This window comes from Chionomys nivalis, chromosome 12 (genome assembly GCF_950005125.1).
Source record: "Chionomys nivalis chromosome 12, mChiNiv1.1, whole genome shotgun sequence".
Taxonomy (NCBI): Eukaryota; Metazoa; Chordata; class Mammalia; order Rodentia; family Cricetidae; genus Chionomys; species Chionomys nivalis.
In genome coordinates this window covers 70,930,607-70,950,972 of record NC_080097.1, presented here as the reverse complement: position 1 = coordinate 70,950,972, position 20,366 = coordinate 70,930,607, and the positions used below count along the sequence as shown (strand labels likewise).

General features: G+C 39.8%; 2 protein-coding genes across 4 annotated transcripts in view; both read left to right on the top strand.

The window, feature by feature from the left end:
* The window catches only part of Adk (adenosine kinase), a 390,903-nt gene that overhangs the window by 306,330 nt on the left and 64,207 nt on the right, over positions 1-20,366 (top strand). For all 3 annotated transcript variants that reach the window (XM_057786610.1, XM_057786612.1, XM_057786611.1), the window contains 2 exons: positions 3,685-3,720; positions 16,110-16,224. In XM_057786610.1, the coding sequence (XP_057642593.1) occupies positions 3,685-3,720; positions 16,110-16,224 (151 nt within the window). The remainder of the gene's footprint in view (positions 1-3,684; positions 3,721-16,109; positions 16,225-20,366) is intronic.
* LOC130885177 (60S ribosomal protein L10a) lies at positions 14,687-15,385 on the top strand. The gene has a single exon (XM_057786613.1). It carries the CDS (start codon positions 14,703-14,705, stop codon positions 15,354-15,356), a length of 654 nt encoding a protein of 217 aa, XP_057642596.1. The 5' UTR covers positions 14,687-14,702; the 3' UTR covers positions 15,357-15,385.

Genomic DNA, 20,366 nt, shown 5'->3' with positions numbered 1-20,366 from the left:
CTGGGGCAGCACAGATGGGGACTTGCTTGTTTTCTTTTCTCACTTTCACTGCAATGGCACACTAACAAGTCCTTTTCAATTTAGTGTGATCAGTTCCCTTGGAATTACTCCTGATATTCAGAACCTGCCTTACTTTCTGCCCACCATCTATGCTCATTCTTTCTTCCCTGTTTTCTGACCTGCTGCCTTTTCTTTCTGCTCTTTCATGCGGTGAATCTGAGAGCGAAAATCCTACTTAAAATTCTTGCTCGGTCAAACTGTTCCCCTCTGTTGTTTTGTTTGTTTTGCTAAGGGGGAAAATAAACTCTGTTCCATCATTGTACCTACAAACACCTTCAGATCAGAGGTTAGTGGTGACAAGTACAGTGATGTGGGACAGCTGCCTTCTCTAATGGTGTCCAAGATCAAAGGAAGGTGAGAGCAAGCCAGATGACAAGATGATTTTAAAGCACAGAACAAGGTTTTAGCCAGTCTGGTGATAAGGCACACCTCAGCAAACCTGTGTGAAGAGGCACTAAGATAGAAAATTGAGTTGACTTTTCTTAAGTATGTCCTTCCTCAGCCAGATATGTGTTTGCGCTTGGGACTGTTTACATATGCGAAAACATCCTAAAGCGTGCCTTCCTTTAAAAATAATGATTTGAAGGCAAGCGTGGTGGCACAAGCCTAAAATCCTAACATTTGAGAGATGGGAGCAGGAAGAGAGACAGTTCAAAGCCAACTTAGACTACATATCAAAATTCAGGCCAATTTAGGTTACATAGTTAGCCCCGTCTAAAAGAAAAAATACACTTATATAAATACAGTTTCATTTATTCTTGCCATTGTTCTGTAATATACCAAGTAATATCTGAGCAAAGCTGGCATTAGAAAGCAATGTAACTAGGCATAGTGACACATCTATAATCTCAGCTCTAAGAGACAGTAGGATTAGAAAGTTCAAGTCCAGCCTGAGCTTCCCAAGAGCCTGTTCCATACAAATAAATGTAACGGTTTGGGGATTTGACTTGGTGATGTGACCCTTACCTAGCAACTTAAGGCCCTGAGTTCAATCCCCAGCACTGCTCCTTCCCTCAGTTTAACTGCTTGTGGACTTTCAACCTTTCTGTTATAGTGTTGTTTTAATTCTACAGATTTTAATGACCCTGAAGCTCACTCACCCCCACCCTCTGTCCTGGAAGTCACTATTGCCCAGGCTGACTTGAAAAGTAGTTCTTAGGGGCTGAGGAGTTGGCTCACTGGTTAAGAATGCTTGTTGCTCCTGTAAAGGATTCAGGTCTGGATCCCAGCACCCACACAGTAGCTCATAACCCTTGCTAACTCCAGTTTCAGGGTATCTGATGCCTTTTCTGGGCCTTTGCAGGCACCACCATGCTTATGGTAGGCCAAACATGCAAATACATAAAACAAATAAAACTAAAATATTATGTATAGTAGTAGCTCTCAGCAGAGCTGCTCAGTTGTGTGATTCATCTAAGAATTCGTTTAGTTAATTATGACAGCTTAGAAAACACTACATTGATGTTTTTTCAACCTTATCCGTTGCCTTGATATCTCAGCCAGCAAATAACGCTAACTATGTGAAGTATAAATGTTCTATTGTTCATGAGTTGAAAGGAGGGTAGTCAAGGGTTTGCATGAGTGCATGTGTGTCGTCATTGTCGATGTCAGCTGTGGCTCACTGGTCATCCTAGTGTTTCTAGTGGATGAACTAAGGAGTTGTACACTCAACTTAAGAGTTCCTGTTAACTTCATTGTTCAGCCATAATCATGCATTCTGACCTTTTCACGCCCTCAAAATGATAGGTTTGTTAAGACTCTGTTTTAGTATAGTGGATCGTAAGTACATGCATGTATTTCTTCATTAGTATTTCCCTCAATATGGAGGAACTATCCACGTTTATTTTAAAGGCACTGACTGTACTTTCTGCCTTACATGGTTTGATGCAGCAGTCGTTCTAGCTGAGTTGGATCTGCTCACTACTTGGGCTCAAATCCCATCCTTCTATTAATATCTCTTGGCAAAGATAATTTTGGAGGAATGCAAGTTAAGATGTAGAGACTCTTGACAGTTGTCTGCAATTCTTTTCCACCAAGCGGGAAGTAGAAATGGAAAGTAGCATTGCCTCCATTTTCTGTTGTTCCTAAAATTAAAGTACGTGCACAAGCAAACAGTAGGAGCGCAAGGATTTGCTTACACTGAGGTGCGTGGGGTGCTTTGTTTCGCCTGTCAGTAGCCTGGTAGAAAAGTAGTAGACAATATCACTATGTTCATTAAATTGTCCTCATAAAATATTGAAAAGCTGGAAGAATTTTGTGTATGAAAATTTGTAAACACATTTTTTTTTTAAGTAGCTTTTTCCTCTTAGACAAAAACCAGGTGTGGTGGCCCGGACCTTTAATCCCAGCCCTTGGGAGGCAGAGGCAGATGGATGTGTGTGTTTGTGACTTGTCTTGCCTGTGTAACGGTTTCAGTGACTGAGGGCTATACAGACTATAAGTATTGAGCCCACGTATCACATACATCTAGATTACACAGTTGTCAGTATTTTGTCAAATTTGCTTCCCTTTGTTTTATTTCCCCAGAAGTATTCTAGGTTACAAATTTTGTGGCATTTTATCCTTAAATAATTAAATGTACAGCACTAAAACTAAAGACATTTTCCTTATGATACTGATTATTCCTACTATCAAACTAATTATTCCTCATACTTTCTAATTCTCAGATTACATTTGTTCAAGTGTCTTTCACAGCTGGTTTGAATAAATAAGGTCCAGTTAAGATCTGTGCATTGGTTCTGTTCATTTCCCCTCCCCAATTTATCTTTGAGGTTAACCTTAAAGAGACGAGACTAGCTGCCCTGTAAATGTCCCATCTTACAGATTTGTTTGTTGTCCTTCTCGCTGTCTCCTTTAATTTGTTCCTCTCCTTTTCTTGTGAGTACAAAGTATTGGACTAAAGTTTTGATTAATGGTGTTAAGATCTTTGGGGCAGAATACTTCCTGGTTGATAACACCAACTTCATTCTGCATCCTAACTGAAAGCACGGGATGCTTGGTGATCTCACTACATGTGATGTTAACAGATGGATTGGTCACAGGGTTAAAATGCTGACCACTTGATCTCTTTTTTCGTAAAGTTACGCTTTACTCCCTGTGGTCAGCATGGAATCTGTGCTGCTTTGATTCCATGTGAAGAGCCTGTCAGCCTTCACTTGATGACTTTAACAACCACTTGTGATCCCTGTCTCTATAAATTCCAACATGACATTGTCAAATAATTATTTTTTCAGTATCTGTACTTCTAGGAACAAGCATTCTTGTCTCCAGAACAGCTTTCTCAGAGATATTGCTTTAATTAGAAATATAACCACCAGCATGGTCCTTGGGTGTCAAGCGATTGTCTTTCTTTGCTGAGGTCGTAACACCTGAACTCACTGTGCAGCTACTGTAAAAACACAGACTACATCTTCTGTATTCCAACTCGGGAAGTGTGTTGACATTATGTGTACCATTGTTTTTCATGCCAAGACAAAAATGAAATACTTTTAGACTAAAAATAAAAATTAATCTATGGGACTATATTGAGATAATTGAATAAAAAAAAGACTGAATGAGTTTGAAAATGAATTATTTCTTCATTATCTAACACTTTATAATTAACTGTTCTTTTTTTCCCCCCAGGAAGCTGCCACTTTTGCTAGAGAGCAAGGCTTTGAGGTGAGTTAACCCATAGTTGCACACTAAACAGATCCTAAAGGTTTTTTCTAGCTGATAATGAAGTTCTTTTGGACAGTGATTGATGTGCTATTATACTCTCAGAGCCTCTCTGCAGTTGCCATGGAAACTTGGCAGTCGTCATGGTTTCTTTGTTCTGCCAGCACAGTGTTATGACGCACTCTGCTAGGTCTGCACCCAACATCGCCTACAGATGTTATTTATTGAATTTTGAAAAGCCTCTTGGGAAGCCAAGAGGTTGGGCACAGTTTCAAGCTGCCTCTGCAGATATGGGGCCTGTCAGTTTGTTCAGTTAAAAAGCTAGCTCATTAGCTGCATTTCATTTCATAAGGATTCGGTGCTGAAGCAGCGGTGGAACAAGACAGAATAGCGAGCTACAGTGTCACTTAAATAAGTCCAACCCCTCACATGTAGATTATCATTATGCAAATTAATTTCCAAAGGTTGTACTTAACAGTTGTTAGGGACTGATTAATTTAAATCCTTCCTGTTTGGAACTCCCTTTCATCTTTTTAAAAATAGCATAGAATATATTTTAGTTTTCTGAAAAAAATATTGATGATTGACCTTAATTTTCTGATCTTGATTCTGTTTTTCTAATAGAAGGATGATCTTGTCAAGATTCAAACCTCCATGTGGTTGTTGGCAAAATCAAGATACAGTCAAGACCATGTTTTGTCTGCATAATATCTATCTTCTAATTGACTGTTAGAAAACACTAACTTCAGTATGAACCCAGGTTAATTGACAGATAATTAACTTGAGCTTATGAGTCTTTTATGGCTGATACTGAACCAGAACTATGTCAGATGTTCTGTTTTATACATCAGCTTGCAATATTATATAACTATAGTAACTCTAAAAATTTTCTTTATTTATTTAGTAGGACACATGCCTGCCACAGCATACATGTGGAGCTCTAAGAACTTGCTGGAGTCAGTTCTGGTCATCCAGTTTGGCAGCAAGCACCTTTACCAGCTGAGCCATCTCACCCATGTAACTTTCGAAATTTAATGTGAGTGGAGCTGAGATTTAGGAACTCTGCCCTTATGTGCATACTCAGTATCGCCTGCCATGTACCGAAGTTGTGAGCAGTGACTGAAAAATACTTGTAAGCTTTAAGCTCCTTAAGCAAAGTTGAATTTGGATAAAACTATTACTTAAATTACTAAAAGCAGATTCATCATTAAGGAACAAAATAATACGCATGCATGGTACCTGTGTCATAGAACATAATAAACTGGAAACACCTCCTTTTCATGGAGAAAGAAAATGAGCATGTCTCTAGGAATTCTCTCAAGATCATTTGGAAGCATAAGAAAATTACATAAGAGTGGGCTTCTTAGAAGTTTGCTTTTGTTCCTTTACCGTAGTTTAGTCATTGTTGAGGTAAGTTGTGTAGAAAGGGATTTCCAAAGTTGCTTGTTTTGTCTAATTTGTTTTATTATTTAATTTCCCCTGCTGACAACTGTTCTGTAAGACCAGACAGAATCAGGAGAGTTAGTTTACAACGTGGGGCCGCCAAAATGCCTCAGCGGTTAAAGGCAACGACTTAAATTCAATCCCATGACCTCTGACCTCCACACTAGAGTGTGTGGACACATGTACTGAACTAATATAATTTTTTATGTTGGGCTGGGGAAGTAACGTGTGCATGAACACGCACGCACGCTCCCACACACACACATAAATTTAAAACAAACATTTTTATTATGCGAATATATACAAATGCGTTCAGTCATTTTTAAAGTTTTACTGCCAGGCATGGTTGGGTGCACTCCTTTAATCCCTGTACTCTAGAGGTAGAAGCAAGCAGATCTCTCTGAGCTCAAAACCAGCCAGGGATACACAGTGAAACCTATTTCAAATCACAAATAAGGTTTTACTTATGCTAGTATTTTATACTAAAAGCTAATATTCTCAAATATTACAGATCAAAATGTTTCATAGATGAGAGGTCTTAAAATATAAATTTGTACCTGTCGGTTAGCTGTGTTATCATTAAACAAAAATATTTGGGTTCTGTGATTAGTTTCATAGAGTCTTAGACATTTGACATGCTTATAGCAGATATCTCAGTTCTGTAGTGCTTGTGTAATATCGTTTAGTTCAGTAAGCCCAGCACAGATTGTATTGTTTCTGAGCTCTTTGCTCTGTTTTTGCCTGGTTTACACTCAATCTCAGCAACAAACTGCACTCTTTTCCCTGCTAACCAGCACTATATTACCCTCCCATTAGTTCCTGTTTACTGATTTAGAAACTGTTTTCTGCTAACCAGCTCTATATTACCCTTTCATTAGTTCCTGTTTACTGATGTAGAAACTGTTTCACGTTGTCATAAGTCTGCCGTAATGGATTAGAGCACATAACAAAGTGGTGATTATCATAACCACACACCCTATTACTCCTGACATGCCAAGACAGCTCTGCCAGTGATGTTGACAGTGGGGGTTAGATTCGATAAAGCACATAGTGTCTTACTATACCACTGCATGTATTCCCAAAAATCATTGGAAGTATGGCAGAATCTATAGAAGCCATGAATAAAATAGCCTCAAGTCAGCATTGTTAATAAAAATAGAGTCCATGTGGAATCTGAGGAACCCAGTGATTGTGTAATGCCATTAACATTTTCTCACTTCGTTAGGGAAAAAAGCATGGGTGTAGGGTGTGGTACTCAAATAAAACAAAAATCACTTATCGTCACAATTTTCTGTCAATGGAAGTGTTCTGATGTTCTCATGTCTAGTATAACAGACTAGACAAAAAGTCTGTATTTTATCACCCCCAACCTTAATATTGGCTCTAGATTTGGAGTGAGGCTAAAAAGGTAGAGTAATTTTACTAAGGAATGGTGAGCATCCTTCCTTCCTACCAGGACCCCATGCCCTCCCTTATTTTCTGTTCCTAATACCAGTCCTTTCCCCAAACCATAGAGTGTTACTGTAGGTGATATGTAGTAGGAGCTGCGGGCCTCTTCCCACAGCCCGGCTCATGGCTGCCTAGCTAGCTTATGCCCCAAAATAACGACACACAAACGGTATTCTTTTAAACGCTGCTTGGCCCATTTCTGTTCATGTATGTAGCACCCCAAGGTGCGCTTACCGGGAAGATTCTAGCCTACGTCCATCCTGGGTCGGAGCTTCATCGCATCTACTCTGGAGAGGAGAGCATGGCGTCTGTCTCTCCGAGGAGCTGCCCTGCATCTGAGCTCACTTCCTCTTCCTCCCAGCATTCTATTCTGTCTACTCCACCCACCTAAGGGGTAGCCTATCAAATGGGCCAAGGCAGTTTGTTTATTGACAAATGACCTTCCTCCATCAGTGATATGCTCCTGACAGGCCAGCCTGATGCCTCTAAAAACAACCTGTGTTCATTCATCAGGAAAGACCCTCGGCAGCATTGGTCATGATGCCCCAGTGGGTTTCTCTGCCAATTCTACATAATCTTTATTTTAAAAAAAAAAATCATCTCTAATCTTTAAAATGAATTGAGCATTTTTTTTTTAGTGAGAAGCAGCAGCTCAGGAGGGCACTGGAGAAAGAGATAAAAGCTGAAGCTAGGCATAGCACAAGGTAGGCTCTTTGTATATAGGTGATAGAAAATCACATAGTGCCCGATTTAAATGACACACCCGCTAAGAATTTAAGTGACAATTCTCAGTAGAGTTCTGTGAGGCCTTTTTATTATTCAGGAAAAACAGCTGGTAGTGCACTGTGTTGTTAAATCTTCCTTATCTTGAACTGAAGGTTTACATTATTAGAACCTAAATAAAAACAATGCATTCTTCATTATAAAACCTTTTTTTAAAAACTGTCCTACTTTGATGTAAATTAAATAAAATGAAGAAAATACCCCCAAAACCTAGTTATTTTCTATATTTCTATTGTTTCTGCAACAGCCTATGTGCTAAATTCTGAAAGGAATTCAAACCTATTGAATCATTTATTCAATATTACTCCCAGCAAAAAAATTCCATTTTCTTGTAGATGCCTAAGATATGTTCATTGAGGGAACAAGGTGATCTCACGGCCTTCCCGTCTTCCCTCAGCCTCTGACAGCCCAGAACATCTTAACATCACAGCCTTTCCATAGCCAATGGGAACGCCGTCATCTTCCAACACTGCACAACCTGCTGTAGAATTGTGTGGTCCAATCGCCACATTTGCCTGCTCAAGTTAAAGTTATTTAATATTAAATAAAATTTAAATTTAAAAAATTTATGTAGTTCCAGCTGTTCTGAATTTGAAGCAGGAAGATTGCTTGAGCCCATGGGTTTGACACTAGTCTATAAAACATAGTGAAATTCTTTCTCAAACAATAAAATAAAATGCAACCTCTGTTGACCTACACACATTTCTAAACCTCCTTAGCCTGTGTATATGATAACTACTTTATTAGATGGTGCAGATATTGAACATATACAGCATCTAAAAATTTCCGTTAATCAGCACTGAGGAGAAATCTACAAAACATATTCAGGAAGTAATGATCTCCAAAGAATTATCTAAGGTGATTCCTAGGTTCCTGTGTATTTTACAAATTTTAGGATTGCAGTGAACTGTTACAGTTTCTGAAAATAAGATGTAAGTCAGGTCCTGCTGGCTAGGAGAATGCACCCATACTTCCTGAGGTGGCTGGGCGCCACAGAGGGCAATTCTAGAAACATCAGGAAAAACAGATTGTGTAGCTTTTTAATTCCACTCATGTTTCATTAAAAATATTTACTGAGCACTTTTGATGTTCTTGATGCCACCAACAGACAAAAAGAAAAAGAAATGACCACAGTTTGATTCCTCAGAACCCAGGAAAAGGTGGAAGAAAAGAACCAGTTCTGTAGAGCTGTCCTGTGAGCCCCCGCATAATTGCTGTAGCAGACATGTGCCCCTGCCAATAATAATACAAGTTTTTAAGGAAAGAAAAGAAGGTTAAAACTGACAAAATGGCCGGGCGGTGGTGGCGCATGCCTTTAATCCCAGCACTCAGGAGGCAGAGGCAGGCGGATCTCTGTGAGTTCGAGGCCAGCCGGGTCTACAAGAGCTAGTTCCGGGACGGGCACCAAAGCTACAGAGAAACCCTGTCTCGATAAACAAACAAAAAAAACAAAAACAAAACAAAAAAAACTGACAAATAGAGCTATCTAGCAATGGTGGGTGGCAGGGGCAGCCAGTTAAGCAGTCAAACAAGGAGACGCATTTCAAAACAAACAGAGGAAACAAGAGTACAAAGACCTCACAACAGAAAGAACACAATGTACTGCATACTCCACAGGACACATTACCTTTGGGCTTGGTTGAGTGTGTAGGGTATCCTGAGACCTGACTGATGATTGAACACCATAATCTCAGGGAAATTCTGTGGTTAAGGGTGCAGCGTGTGAGAGCGCCACAGCTGGGGCAGACTGGGACAAGGTGTTTGAACATTTGTGTCACCTGCTTGGGGAGAGTGGACTAAAACAAATGTTGGGTGGCACTTGCTACATGCAGGTGTGACGCTCCGGGGACAGCTTCTGGAAGTCTGCTCTCTCCTTCCACCATTTAGGCCCCAGGGATCGAACCCAGGTCCTCAGACTTGGCAACAGCATCCTTCCCACCAAACCATTTGCTGGCCCAAGAAAATATAGTCTTTAATTTGGAAGACAATACTACACTAACCAGTGATAAAACCACAGTTTTACATTTTATACAATACTTCAGTTTGTAATTTTTTTCCTATGTCACTGATACATTTAATACTTTCAGAAACCTTAAGAGGTAGATACTCCATTCAACAGATGAAACCCAGGCCGTGACCTGTTCCAGTTCACACAGCTCGCTCGGACTGCCAACTAACGAGAGCTTAACTCTCCAAATCACTTTTTTCCTCATGTCGTGTTCTAGCATATTAGAAAAGTTGAACTTCAGAATGACCTTGAAGAATGGGGATGTCTAAACATTTAAACATTGAAATTTATGATATAAAATACGACTAAGAAAAAGCATATTTAGATAAAGATCAGGGCTAACTTGTGAATGAATATGCAGAAAAAAAATGACTGAGGAAGAACAGTTTGTACTTTTGTGGTAACAGCAAAAGGCACATCACAGGGTTCATAGAAGCAGCAGCATCTGTGGGTGGCCTGGAAGTAGTGGTTGCAAACACTGTGATTCCTAGAGGCAGATTTGGGGACAGTCATCCTGACTGCACTGCTATTGTCAATAACCTTGGTCAACAACTGTCTGTGAGTCAGTTTCTTCATCAGCAAGATGAGATGTAGACCTCCTGATAGTAGACCTCCTGACAGACCAAATGCCAGGGTAAGAAAGGCCCAGTGAGTGTTTTAGAGATACACGCATGGCCAGTAAGATAGAGGAAATTATGAAACCTTCTATATAGAGAAATTAAATTTAGGGACTGCTTTAGAGCCCTATAATACCTCGTAGCTCAACTCTCTGAACTTTTGTCTTTTGCCCCCATCCACTTGTCATCTGTTTTCTCCTTATTAGATACTACACTTGAGTTTTCAGTGCTTTTGAGGCCCTCCCTAGGGATTGCTTGAGCATCTTACGGAATTGAAAGTTTTAGGCAAAATTAAGATAAGAGTCATTAAGTGGAATAAATTAGTATTGCATTAGCATAAGTCAATAAATTAAACTCTTTCAACTTAACTTACCTGCTTTCATCTACACAACTTTTCTGTCTCTGTTTTTTGTTTGTTTTTATTTTAAGTATATGGTGCTTTGCCTGGATGTATCTTTGTGCACCTCATGTGTGCCTACTGCCTGCAGAGGCCAAGATGGCTTTGGATCACCTAGAACTAGAGGTACAGATAGCTGTGAGCAGCTCCATGCTGCTGTTGGAAATCAAACCTGACTCTTCTGTAAGACCCCTGGGCAAACTCTCCAATCCTGCCTCCTTTCTTTTTTGAAAAAAGGATCACATTCCTGATAGCACAGGCTAGCCTTAAATTTACTGTGGATCCCAACTGACCTAGAATTCATGAAGGTCGTCTTTGCTCACTCTCTCCTGTGTCCTGAGATTATAGGAGTGATCATGGGACAGCAACTATTTTTAATTTTTTTTCTTTTTTTTTTTTGGTTTTTCGAGACAGGGTTTCTCTGTAGCTTTGGTGTCCGTCCCGGAACTAGCTCTTGTAGACCAGGCTGGCCTCGAACTCCCAGAGATCCACCGGCCTCTGCCTCCCGAGTGCTGGGATTAAAGGCGTGCGCCACCACCGCCCGGCTATTTTTAATTTCTTAAGGTAGGATCTTACTGTGTAGCTCTGACTGTCCTCATGGTAAAATACCTTCAGTTTTAGAACAGAACAGAACCCACATGTGTTTCACCTACCTTCCCCTACTGTTAAGCATCTTTTTTTTTTCTTTTTTGCATCCACGTGCATTGGTGTTTTTTCTGGAAGGGTGTTGGGTACACTGGAACTGGTGTTCCACACAGTTATGAACTCCCATGTGGGTGAAGGAAATTGAACCTGGGTCATGGAAGAGCAACCAGTGCTCTTAAACACCTGAACCATCTCTCCAGCCCTACTGTTAACATCTTTAAATAACCAAAATTTAATGGCCCAAATCAGAAGAATAACATACATCCAGTGCAAAACAAAAACAGACTATATTCTGACCTTGCCAGTGATTCCTTTGGTTTTCCTTTATTTTGCTTGGGGGTCTTCGCCTGTGCATATAGAGGTCAGAGAACAACTTTGGGGTTCATTTCCCTCTACCATGTAGATTTTGAAGATTGAGCTCATTAGGCTTGACAACGAGCACCCTTAACTGCTGAGCTATCTCTCTGGCTTGCCTTTTCTTTTTATGTTCCAGAATCTAATGTAGGATACCACGTTACATTTGTATCATGTGTTGTTAGCAGCTTTCAGTCCATGGCTGTTTTTCAGTCTTTCCTCATTGTCCCTGACTTTGATACTTCATATTCTATAGAATGTCCCTCTCTATATATTTGAGTGTCTGGTGTTTTCTTGTGTGGGGGTTGACATTGTGCATTTTTAACAAAAACCACAGAAGTGATGTGCCCTTCTCATAATATCAGGGAGGTTAAATGATGTCACTAAGTCTTATTGCTGATGATGTTAACCTTGATCACTGGGCTAAGATGGTATTGATTGGTTTATCCTCTGTAGCTTAGTTCTTTCTGTTGCAGTGGATAAATAATCTAGAGAAAATTCTTTGGGACTAGGATATTTTCTTTTGACCATGAATTTCAGTATCAGTTGATTATATGTTAAGGTGATGTTTATCAATTCTCTCCACTATAAAATTACTGATTTTTTTTATGATAAGTTTCATAAAGGGAGATTTGGTGCTGGGGATTGAATTCAGGACTTTGTGAATGTCAGACATGCATTCTGAGTTACACCCCCGCCCCAATATCTTTTAGTTGAGTATTTCCTTAGTTTTGTCAGTAAATGGAGCCTTAGAGATGTTTATGAACCTTTTCAAGGATATCAATAAGTATAGGTTCGCTATATTCTAAAGCTCTTTGTAATGGCATCTTTCAGTTAAGATGCATGATCTTAAGTGTGAGGAGCAAAGGGCCTAAGGAGATGAAGAGGAGGTACTGTGGATTTACAATCTGTAGTATTGTGAAGATAAAAAGTGAGGTTTTGAGAAAGGATTTACACTACAGGAAAAGCGTTTCTTGCAAGCAGGCAGTTGCTCCTGAGTACATACACAGTGAGACACTTGGGTTGGGTGCACACTAACAGTGGTCCTAGAGTGAGCAATAAAACAATTTGCCATAAACGGTGGATGTGGATACAGTAAAGAATAAAGGTTGCATAAATCCAGAAAAGTTTCTGATTTGTATTTGATAGCTTATTTCAATCTTGAATTACCATGTTTATGAGATTAAATTTGAGACATTTTCTCTTATTAAATTGATAAACTCTGACAGTAAGCTGTATTTTCCCAAAGACTTGGTAAAAAGAAATCATGGAATTTTCCATTAATTTATTATTCTCGGGGCTGGAGTGATGGCTCAGTGGTTAAAGCACTGACTGCTCTTCCTGAGGACTCAGGTTCTATTCCCAGCACCCAAACAGCAGTTCACAATTGTCTGTAACTTCCAAGATCTGACATTCTAACACAGACACACATGCAGGCAAAACACCAATGCACATAAAATGAAAATGAATAAATTCTTTTTTGTTTTTGTTGTTGTTTTGTTTGCTTTTTGAGACGGGGTTTCTCTGTGTAACAATCTTAGCTATCCTGGAACGACTTCTTGTAGACCAGGCTGGCCTCGAACTCACAGAGATCCACCTGTCTCTACCTCCCGGGTGCTGGGATTAAAGGCAGGCACCACCATCACCTGGCTAGCTTGTAACTCTTTTCTTTGTCTTGGTTTTTGTTTTTGTTTTGTTTTGTTTGTGAACTCACTGTGTAGAACAGGATGGCTTTGACCACACCAGTCCTCCTGTCTCTGCCTTCCTTATCCTAGGGTCATAGGCCTGTACTACCTTGCAAATTTAACTGCCTTTTCTTTCTTTTTTAAATACAAAAAATACTTTGTTGTAATAAACTCATAAAAGCACCATGAAGCTAGATTAATGTAACCTCCGAAGCAGACACCTGCCCAGTCCCAAACTCTACTGTTCAGTGGACCTCTGCGCTGTTGGAAGAGCAGCTCTGAGCTGTGGAGCTTCTCCTGGGGATCTTATGCACTTAGCTACTACAGAAAAAGAAAAATGTACTGTTCAACAAAGGGTACTGGGAAAACTAGAAATTCACCTACAGAAGACTGAAATTAGGTTCATATCTTTCTCATTGGACATGTATCAATTCAAAATAGATCAAAGACCTGTGAAAACTGACATTTCTAGATGAAAATACAGAAAATACATAGATAGTTTTCAACAAAATAAATACAAATAGCCAATAATTATTTTTAAGGTCCACCTCCTCCAGAATGGCTGTGTTGGCAAGGACAGAGAGCAAGAACCCTACTCGCTGCTGGTGGGGGCGATGAGTACGCACATTATGATGCCGGTTTGGAGGTTCTGCAAAAAAAAATTAGGGACTGGAGCAGAGAAAAATTTATAGCTCAATAAAAAGAATAAAAATTATAAGGGAATAAACTATTATTCAAAGACAAAAAATAGAACTACCATATGACCCAACTATTTCACTCCTGGGCATATACTCAAAAAACTCCATACCTGGCCTGGCGGTGGTGGTGCACGCCTTTAATCCCAGCACTCGGGAGGCAGAGGCAGGCGGATCTCTGTGAGTTCGAGATCAGCCTGGTCTACAAGAGCTAGTTCCAGGACAGGCTCCAAAACCACAGAGAGACCCTGTCTCGAAAAACCAAAAAAAAAAAAACAAAACTCCATACCTTAACACAGAGGTATTTGCACCTCCATGTTGATTTGCAAGGAAGTAGAACCAGGCTTAACACCTAGGAACAGACTAATAATAATAAAGTCTGGTATATATTTAAAATATTTTTCAACTCTAAATGAAAATAAAATCTTAGAGTTTAAAGGAAAAACATGGATAGACTTAGAATGCATAAAATTGAGCAAAGTCACCCGATCTAGAAAGGAAAAAAGAGCGTTTCTCCCTCATATGCAGATCTGAGCCAGTGATGAGTGTAATTTGTGTCTGTAAACCAGTGTGCACTGGGTATAGACGAGCATTTAGAAGAGAGCACAGAAGGGGAGCATCAGGTGGAAAGGACGAGAAAGTGCAGATTTCTGACAGTGAGTCATGGAGAAGAATGTAAAGCAAACTGGTTTTCTCCTTTAGTTCTGTGATCTTTTTCTAAATGCCCTTTCCTATGCAAAATGAAGTCTTTAAAGTTGAGTAACATTAGCATTTCTTTTTCTCAATCGGATCTTTGAAAATTGGCATTGAATTCAATTTTATTATTTCCCAAGTCAGCATAATCATACTCTGTAAGCGTCTGTTAGAAAAAGGAAAAGGGCTCTTCCGGTTCCCGCAGCCTCTGCAGCCATGAGCAGCAAAGTCTCTCGCGACACCCTGTACGAGGCGGTGCGGGAGGTCCTGCACGGGAACCAGCGCAAGCGCCGCAAGTTTCTGGAAACGGTGGAGCTGCAGATCAGCCTGAAGAACTACGACCCCCAGAAGGACAAACGTTTCTCGGGCACCGTCAGGCTCAAGTCCACCCCTCGCCCCAAGTTCTCGGTGTGCGTCCTGGGGGACCAGCAGCACTGCGATGAGGCCAAGGCCGTGGATATCCCCCACATGGACATCGAGGCGCTGAAGAAGCTCAATAAGAACAAGAAGTTGGTCAAAAAGCTGGCCAAGAAGTATGACGCCTTTCTGGCCTCTGAGTCTCTGATCAAGCAGATCCCGCGTATCCTGGGCCCAGGCCTGAACAAGGCCGGCAAGTTCCCTTCCCTGCTGACACACAATGAAAACATGGTGGCCAAAGTGGACGAGGTGAAGTCCACGATCAAGTTCCAGATGAAGAAGGTGCTGTGTCTGGCTGTCGCTGTCGGCCACGTGAAGATGACCGACGACGAGCTGGTCTACAACATCCACTTGGCTGTCAATTTCTTGGTGTCCTTGCTCAAGAAGAACTGGCAAAATGTCCGGGCTTTGTATATCAAGAGCACCATGGGCAAGCCCCAGCGTCTTTACTAGGATGCCCCAATAAACCTTCGTGCTACCTTAAAAAAAAAAAAAGAAAAGAAAAGAAAAAGGAAAAGGCCCTTCTCTTGAGCACAGTGGCTCACTTTTGTAACCCAGCCTGTGGAGGTAGATACAGGAGAATCATAAGCTTCAGGCCAGCCTGGGCTACACAGGGAAACTGCCTCAAAAATGATGATTAATTCTTTAAAATTCTCTTTAATTTGAAATTTGACTCATTTATTTGCTGGTTATAAGGACTTTTTTTTTTCCGGGACTTTGTGCTGGCTAGGCAGTCACTCTAACCAACTAGCAACATTCGCACCCAAAACCAGTCTGCTGAGTAGCAGGAGGTTTAAGACAGTTTGGGTTTGTCTTTGTAATGGGAACTCAACTTGGGTCCTTTCATAAGTCAGGCAAAATGTTTTAAAGTATATTATGATTTTGTATGTGGTATGTTAGTCATTATCTTTCAGAGATAGCATATTTACACATTTATAGATTAAATGATAAAGCACCAGAGGTTTGCTTTGAAATAAAATGCATGGCAGGTATTGAAGGTGAAGATGAAATCCATCATGAATGTAAAGTTTGGCCAGGCTCATGATAGGCTCCCAGGAGCCCATGTGCTATTTTCTATATGGTTAAAAATTTATTTTCAAATGTCCCCTAGCAGATACTCAGGTCCCATCAGAAGCAAAAGTGTTAACTTGTTAATAAAATTTTCCCTTACTCTACTGATTATGAATTTTTTCCTCTTATTAACAGACTAAAGACATTAAAGAAATAGCCAAAAGGACGCAGGCGCTTCCAAAGGTGAACGCGAAGAGGAAGAGGACCGTGATCTTCACGCAAGGGAGAGATGACACTATAGTGGCTACAGGTACTGTGGGAGCTATTTGATGAATGCAGTGTTAATGAAATTATCACGACAAAATTCCACACTCCTTCTGTCATGTGCTTTCTACAATTTGACAGTGGTATTCCTCCCTTCTCCCCCTTGGACATGATGGACAAGATCATAATTTATGAAAAGTCAACTGATATAGTTTGTATACTTTTAATGTTTGGGGGAATTTTCTTAGCCTGGAACTATCTTTCTTTTCAAAAAACAATGTTTTTCATATAAACATTTGCATCAGAATGAAATGTATGTATTGGATTATGAGCAAGTAAAATCCAGAAATGTTTCTTCTTCTGATTTTTTTTTTCTGTCATTGCTGATTCTTTTTTTTTCTCTCTGTGTCTTCCTGGTTGCCTGGAACTCTCTATGTACACCAAGCTGGCCTCCCTCACAGAGATTCACCCACCTCTGACTCATACCCAGCCCAATGTCGAGAATCTTATCTAGGGCCTTATGCATGGTAAACAAGTGCTCTACCATTGAGTTATATCCCCAACCATTTTATTTCATATAACCTTTCCTCTCAAGAGAATGCCTCACTAAATACCCTACGCTAGCCTTCAGTTCCTGTGTAGCTGAGACTGACCTTGAATTTGTAATCCTCCTGCCCAGTTTCCCAAAGAGCAGAGTTTTCTTTCAAGAAGAAAAATCTCATATCTGTTTTTATAGCAATCATAGACATAATAGGAATTTCATCTACTGAACAATATTATTGGTTAAAATAATTAATATTTTAAATATGAGGCTACTTCATATTATAGTTTAGCTTCTCTTTAAGCCAAATATAAGTCTTTTGATTGTGTCCAGATGGTTTCATCTTAAATCCAAGCAGTTAGTTAATGATTTTTATAAACAGTAATATGATTATTACCGAAGTGTTTTTTCAATACTCAGCTGAACACTGAATATAACATAATCTTTAAAGATCTACAAAACAAAATTAAAATACATAAAATATCGAATAATCTAAATACAAAGTATACTTCTCATTTGTGGATAATATTGACTTGTAAAAGATCAACACCGCTTTAAGAAAAGTATTCTACTGAAGATGACATAATTTTTTTTTATTAATTTTTGATAAAGGTTCTCATTCTCTTGCCCAGGCTCTGCTTGTAACCTCTGTGTACCTAGGCTGGGCTCAAACTTGGAGCAGTTCTCTTACCTTAGCCTTCCAAGTACTGAGATTGCAAGTGTGTATCATCACATCTACTAAAGTAACTTTTTCAAAATATTTTGTTTACTTCTATGTGCACTGGTGTTATGCCTGTGGGTATGTCTGTATGAGGGTGTCAGATCTTGGAGTTACAGACAGTTGTTAGCTGCCATCTGGGGAATTCTAGCTGGGTCCTCTGGAAGAGTGGTCAGTGCTCTTAACTGCTGAGTCATCTCTCCAGCCCCTGAAGTAACTTTTTAACAAAGTAAATATATAAAACCTGAAAAGGGTCACTGATGAAATTATTGACCAACTTGGGTAAAGGGAGTCATACAAGAAGTAAAAGACAAACTTGAGATTTGCTTCAGAAGAAGTCAGTGGATCGTACAGTTAAGTGAAATCCATGGTCAAGAGTCGATTGTTTGAGTTGGGCATGGATACAGGGGGAATTATGGTGCCATTATGCCTATTTATGCATACATATGAAATTTTTGATGCTCAATACTATTGAAAAACTAAAAAAAAAGAAATGTTTGTTTCAAACACATTCAAATCATGGTAAATGACTTTCCCAAATAGATAAATATCGGACCGGGCGGTGGTGGCGCACGCCTTTAATCCCAGCACTCGGGAGGCAGAGGCAGGTAGATCTCTGTGAGTTCGAGACCAGCCTGGTCTACAAGAGCTAGTTCCAGGACAGGCTCCAAAACCACAGAGAAACCCTGTCTCGAAAAACCAAAAAAAAAAAAAAATAATAAAAAAAAAATAAATAAAAAAATAGATAAATATCATTACTAAACCTTGAGCTCTAGGAGGGATTTAAAGTAAGGAGGCAGTCCATTCAAGGAGGATCTTGTAAGCAAGCCCTAGGTAGTGTGCCACCCTTCATTGCTGTGGCAGGAAAAGGCATGCTGCTAATTTTCATGAGAGGAAAGAAATAGCCCATGAAAGACTATGTCTATATAACACAGATGAGATCATTTCTTGTTATAGTATGTGGGCCATTCCTGTCTTAAACCACACAGGCTTCTTATAGGAAATGTAATACTGCCTCCAGATTCATAAGAAGCTATTGGTTACTCTTTGGGGAGACATTCTTTTTAAGTCTTTCTGTATCCAGAAACATGTATCATACAAGTGTCTTCCTCACTATCAATTTGCATAATTTTCTCCAGACTGAAATTTAGCCACCCTGCCTTGTAACTGAATTTTTTTCTGAACTTACTTTATTTATCCTTTATTAAATCTATTAAAGCATTCTTTAGAATGCTTATAATCGGGAATTTATTTGAGACGAGTCACTAGCTAATCTTTGCTGTTCCTGCCGTATGAAAATGAACTTAGAGGATGCAGTATATTGCGATGCATGATAAATTCAAGATGGATAGAGAATCTGTTCAGTGGTGTCAGCTACAAAAGCAAACATGATAAATGTTAATGCAGTTCTGAGCCCTGGGATAAGCTATTCAATGCACGAGCGTAGCTGAATCTCTTTGCTGTGTTGTTATTCATGGCAGCCAAATAAATGTCAATAATAAAAGAGAATTAAAGATTTTCATTTCCCAGAGGCAGTTCTCTAATACAGCTTGATCTTTCATTTCATTTGTAATTCGTTCTCATGTCAGGATGCAATCATTCGCCAGGCTCTGGGTGTCATGTTAAGTCATTTAATAATGATTAAGAACATAAAAATGCTTGGCCTGTGGGGCAATTCACAGAAGAGATGCCAATTTGTTATTGTTCTCCCTCCTTTCCTATTGAATATGGATCAGCCTTTTCCCACCTCTTAGCATTAAAATACTAATGGAAGATATGGAGGGAAAGTGTCCCTTAATTTACCATAAGTGACATTCCAGAATGGTACAAGACAGTGCTAACACACTTATTAAAACACTAATTAGGACTCATTGTGCCTTAAACCTCACATTGCAGAGTATTTTCAAATGATCACACTGTTAAGTATAAGGCATTTAGCAATAATGTTAACAAAAATCAACTCCCTTGGCATTTTATTCTAGAGACCTCTCTCCTTTTGAGATACAATCTTTGTAAACCACTCTTTCCCATAGAGACTTGTTACTGAAAGGCCCATGCTGTTGTATGCAAATCTTGTAGTACATCTTGAGGAAAGTAGGTGGATGTCTTCCCCACCCTGACAGGCATGCTCTGAGCAACGTTAGGATGGGCACCTGGGGACATGTGTGAGGATGCCAGGAGAAGGAATTGCGGGAAATTTTTCCCTTAGGTGATAGAGCTTTTCTGTCTGTCCCCATATCTCACTTTGAGAATCATTTAGTTAAGTAAATGACTAAATGGCCATGTTTTGTGATTCTGTGATGTGATGGAAGCAGAGTAGCCAAACATCTTCAATAAGTCAGGCCTTGATACATACCTCTTTTTCTTTACTCAATCAAAATATATCAGTGACTAGGGACTGGAGAAACGGTCAAGAGTATGTTGCTGCTCTTCCAGAGGACCCTAACAATCAATTTCTAGCACCCACATTGAATAATCACCAATAACCCCAGCTCCAAGGACTCCAGTGCCCTCTTCTGGCATCTGTAAATACCCAGTGGCATGTAGCAAACGTTCACACTGGCACATAAATAAAAATAATAAAAAATAATATGTAACGTGTCAGGGGGCCTGGAGAGATGGCTCTGCCATTAAGGACATAAGCTACTCTCTCAGAAGACACAGGTTCAATTCCCAGCACCACAAGGCAGCTCACAACCATCTCTAACTACAGTTTTTGGTTGATCCATTGCTCTCTCCTGGCCTCCCGGGTACCCGGCACACATGTGGTAGACATACATGTAAGCAAAACACCCACATACATAAAACGGTTGTAAAAATGTATGGCCATTATGGGCAAACTACAGATTAAATTATTTCCACCTTTGAGATACATCTAACAGTGTCCTGTGTTGTATTTCATTACAGGTGTTAAAGTCAGCTGTCTTCC

What these genes read in the sequence shown, in the direction of transcription:
- LOC130885177 (XM_057786613.1), top strand. Translation starts at nt 14,703, where the DNA reads ATGAGCAGCAAAGTCTCTCGCGACACCCTGTACGAGGCGGTGCGGGAG.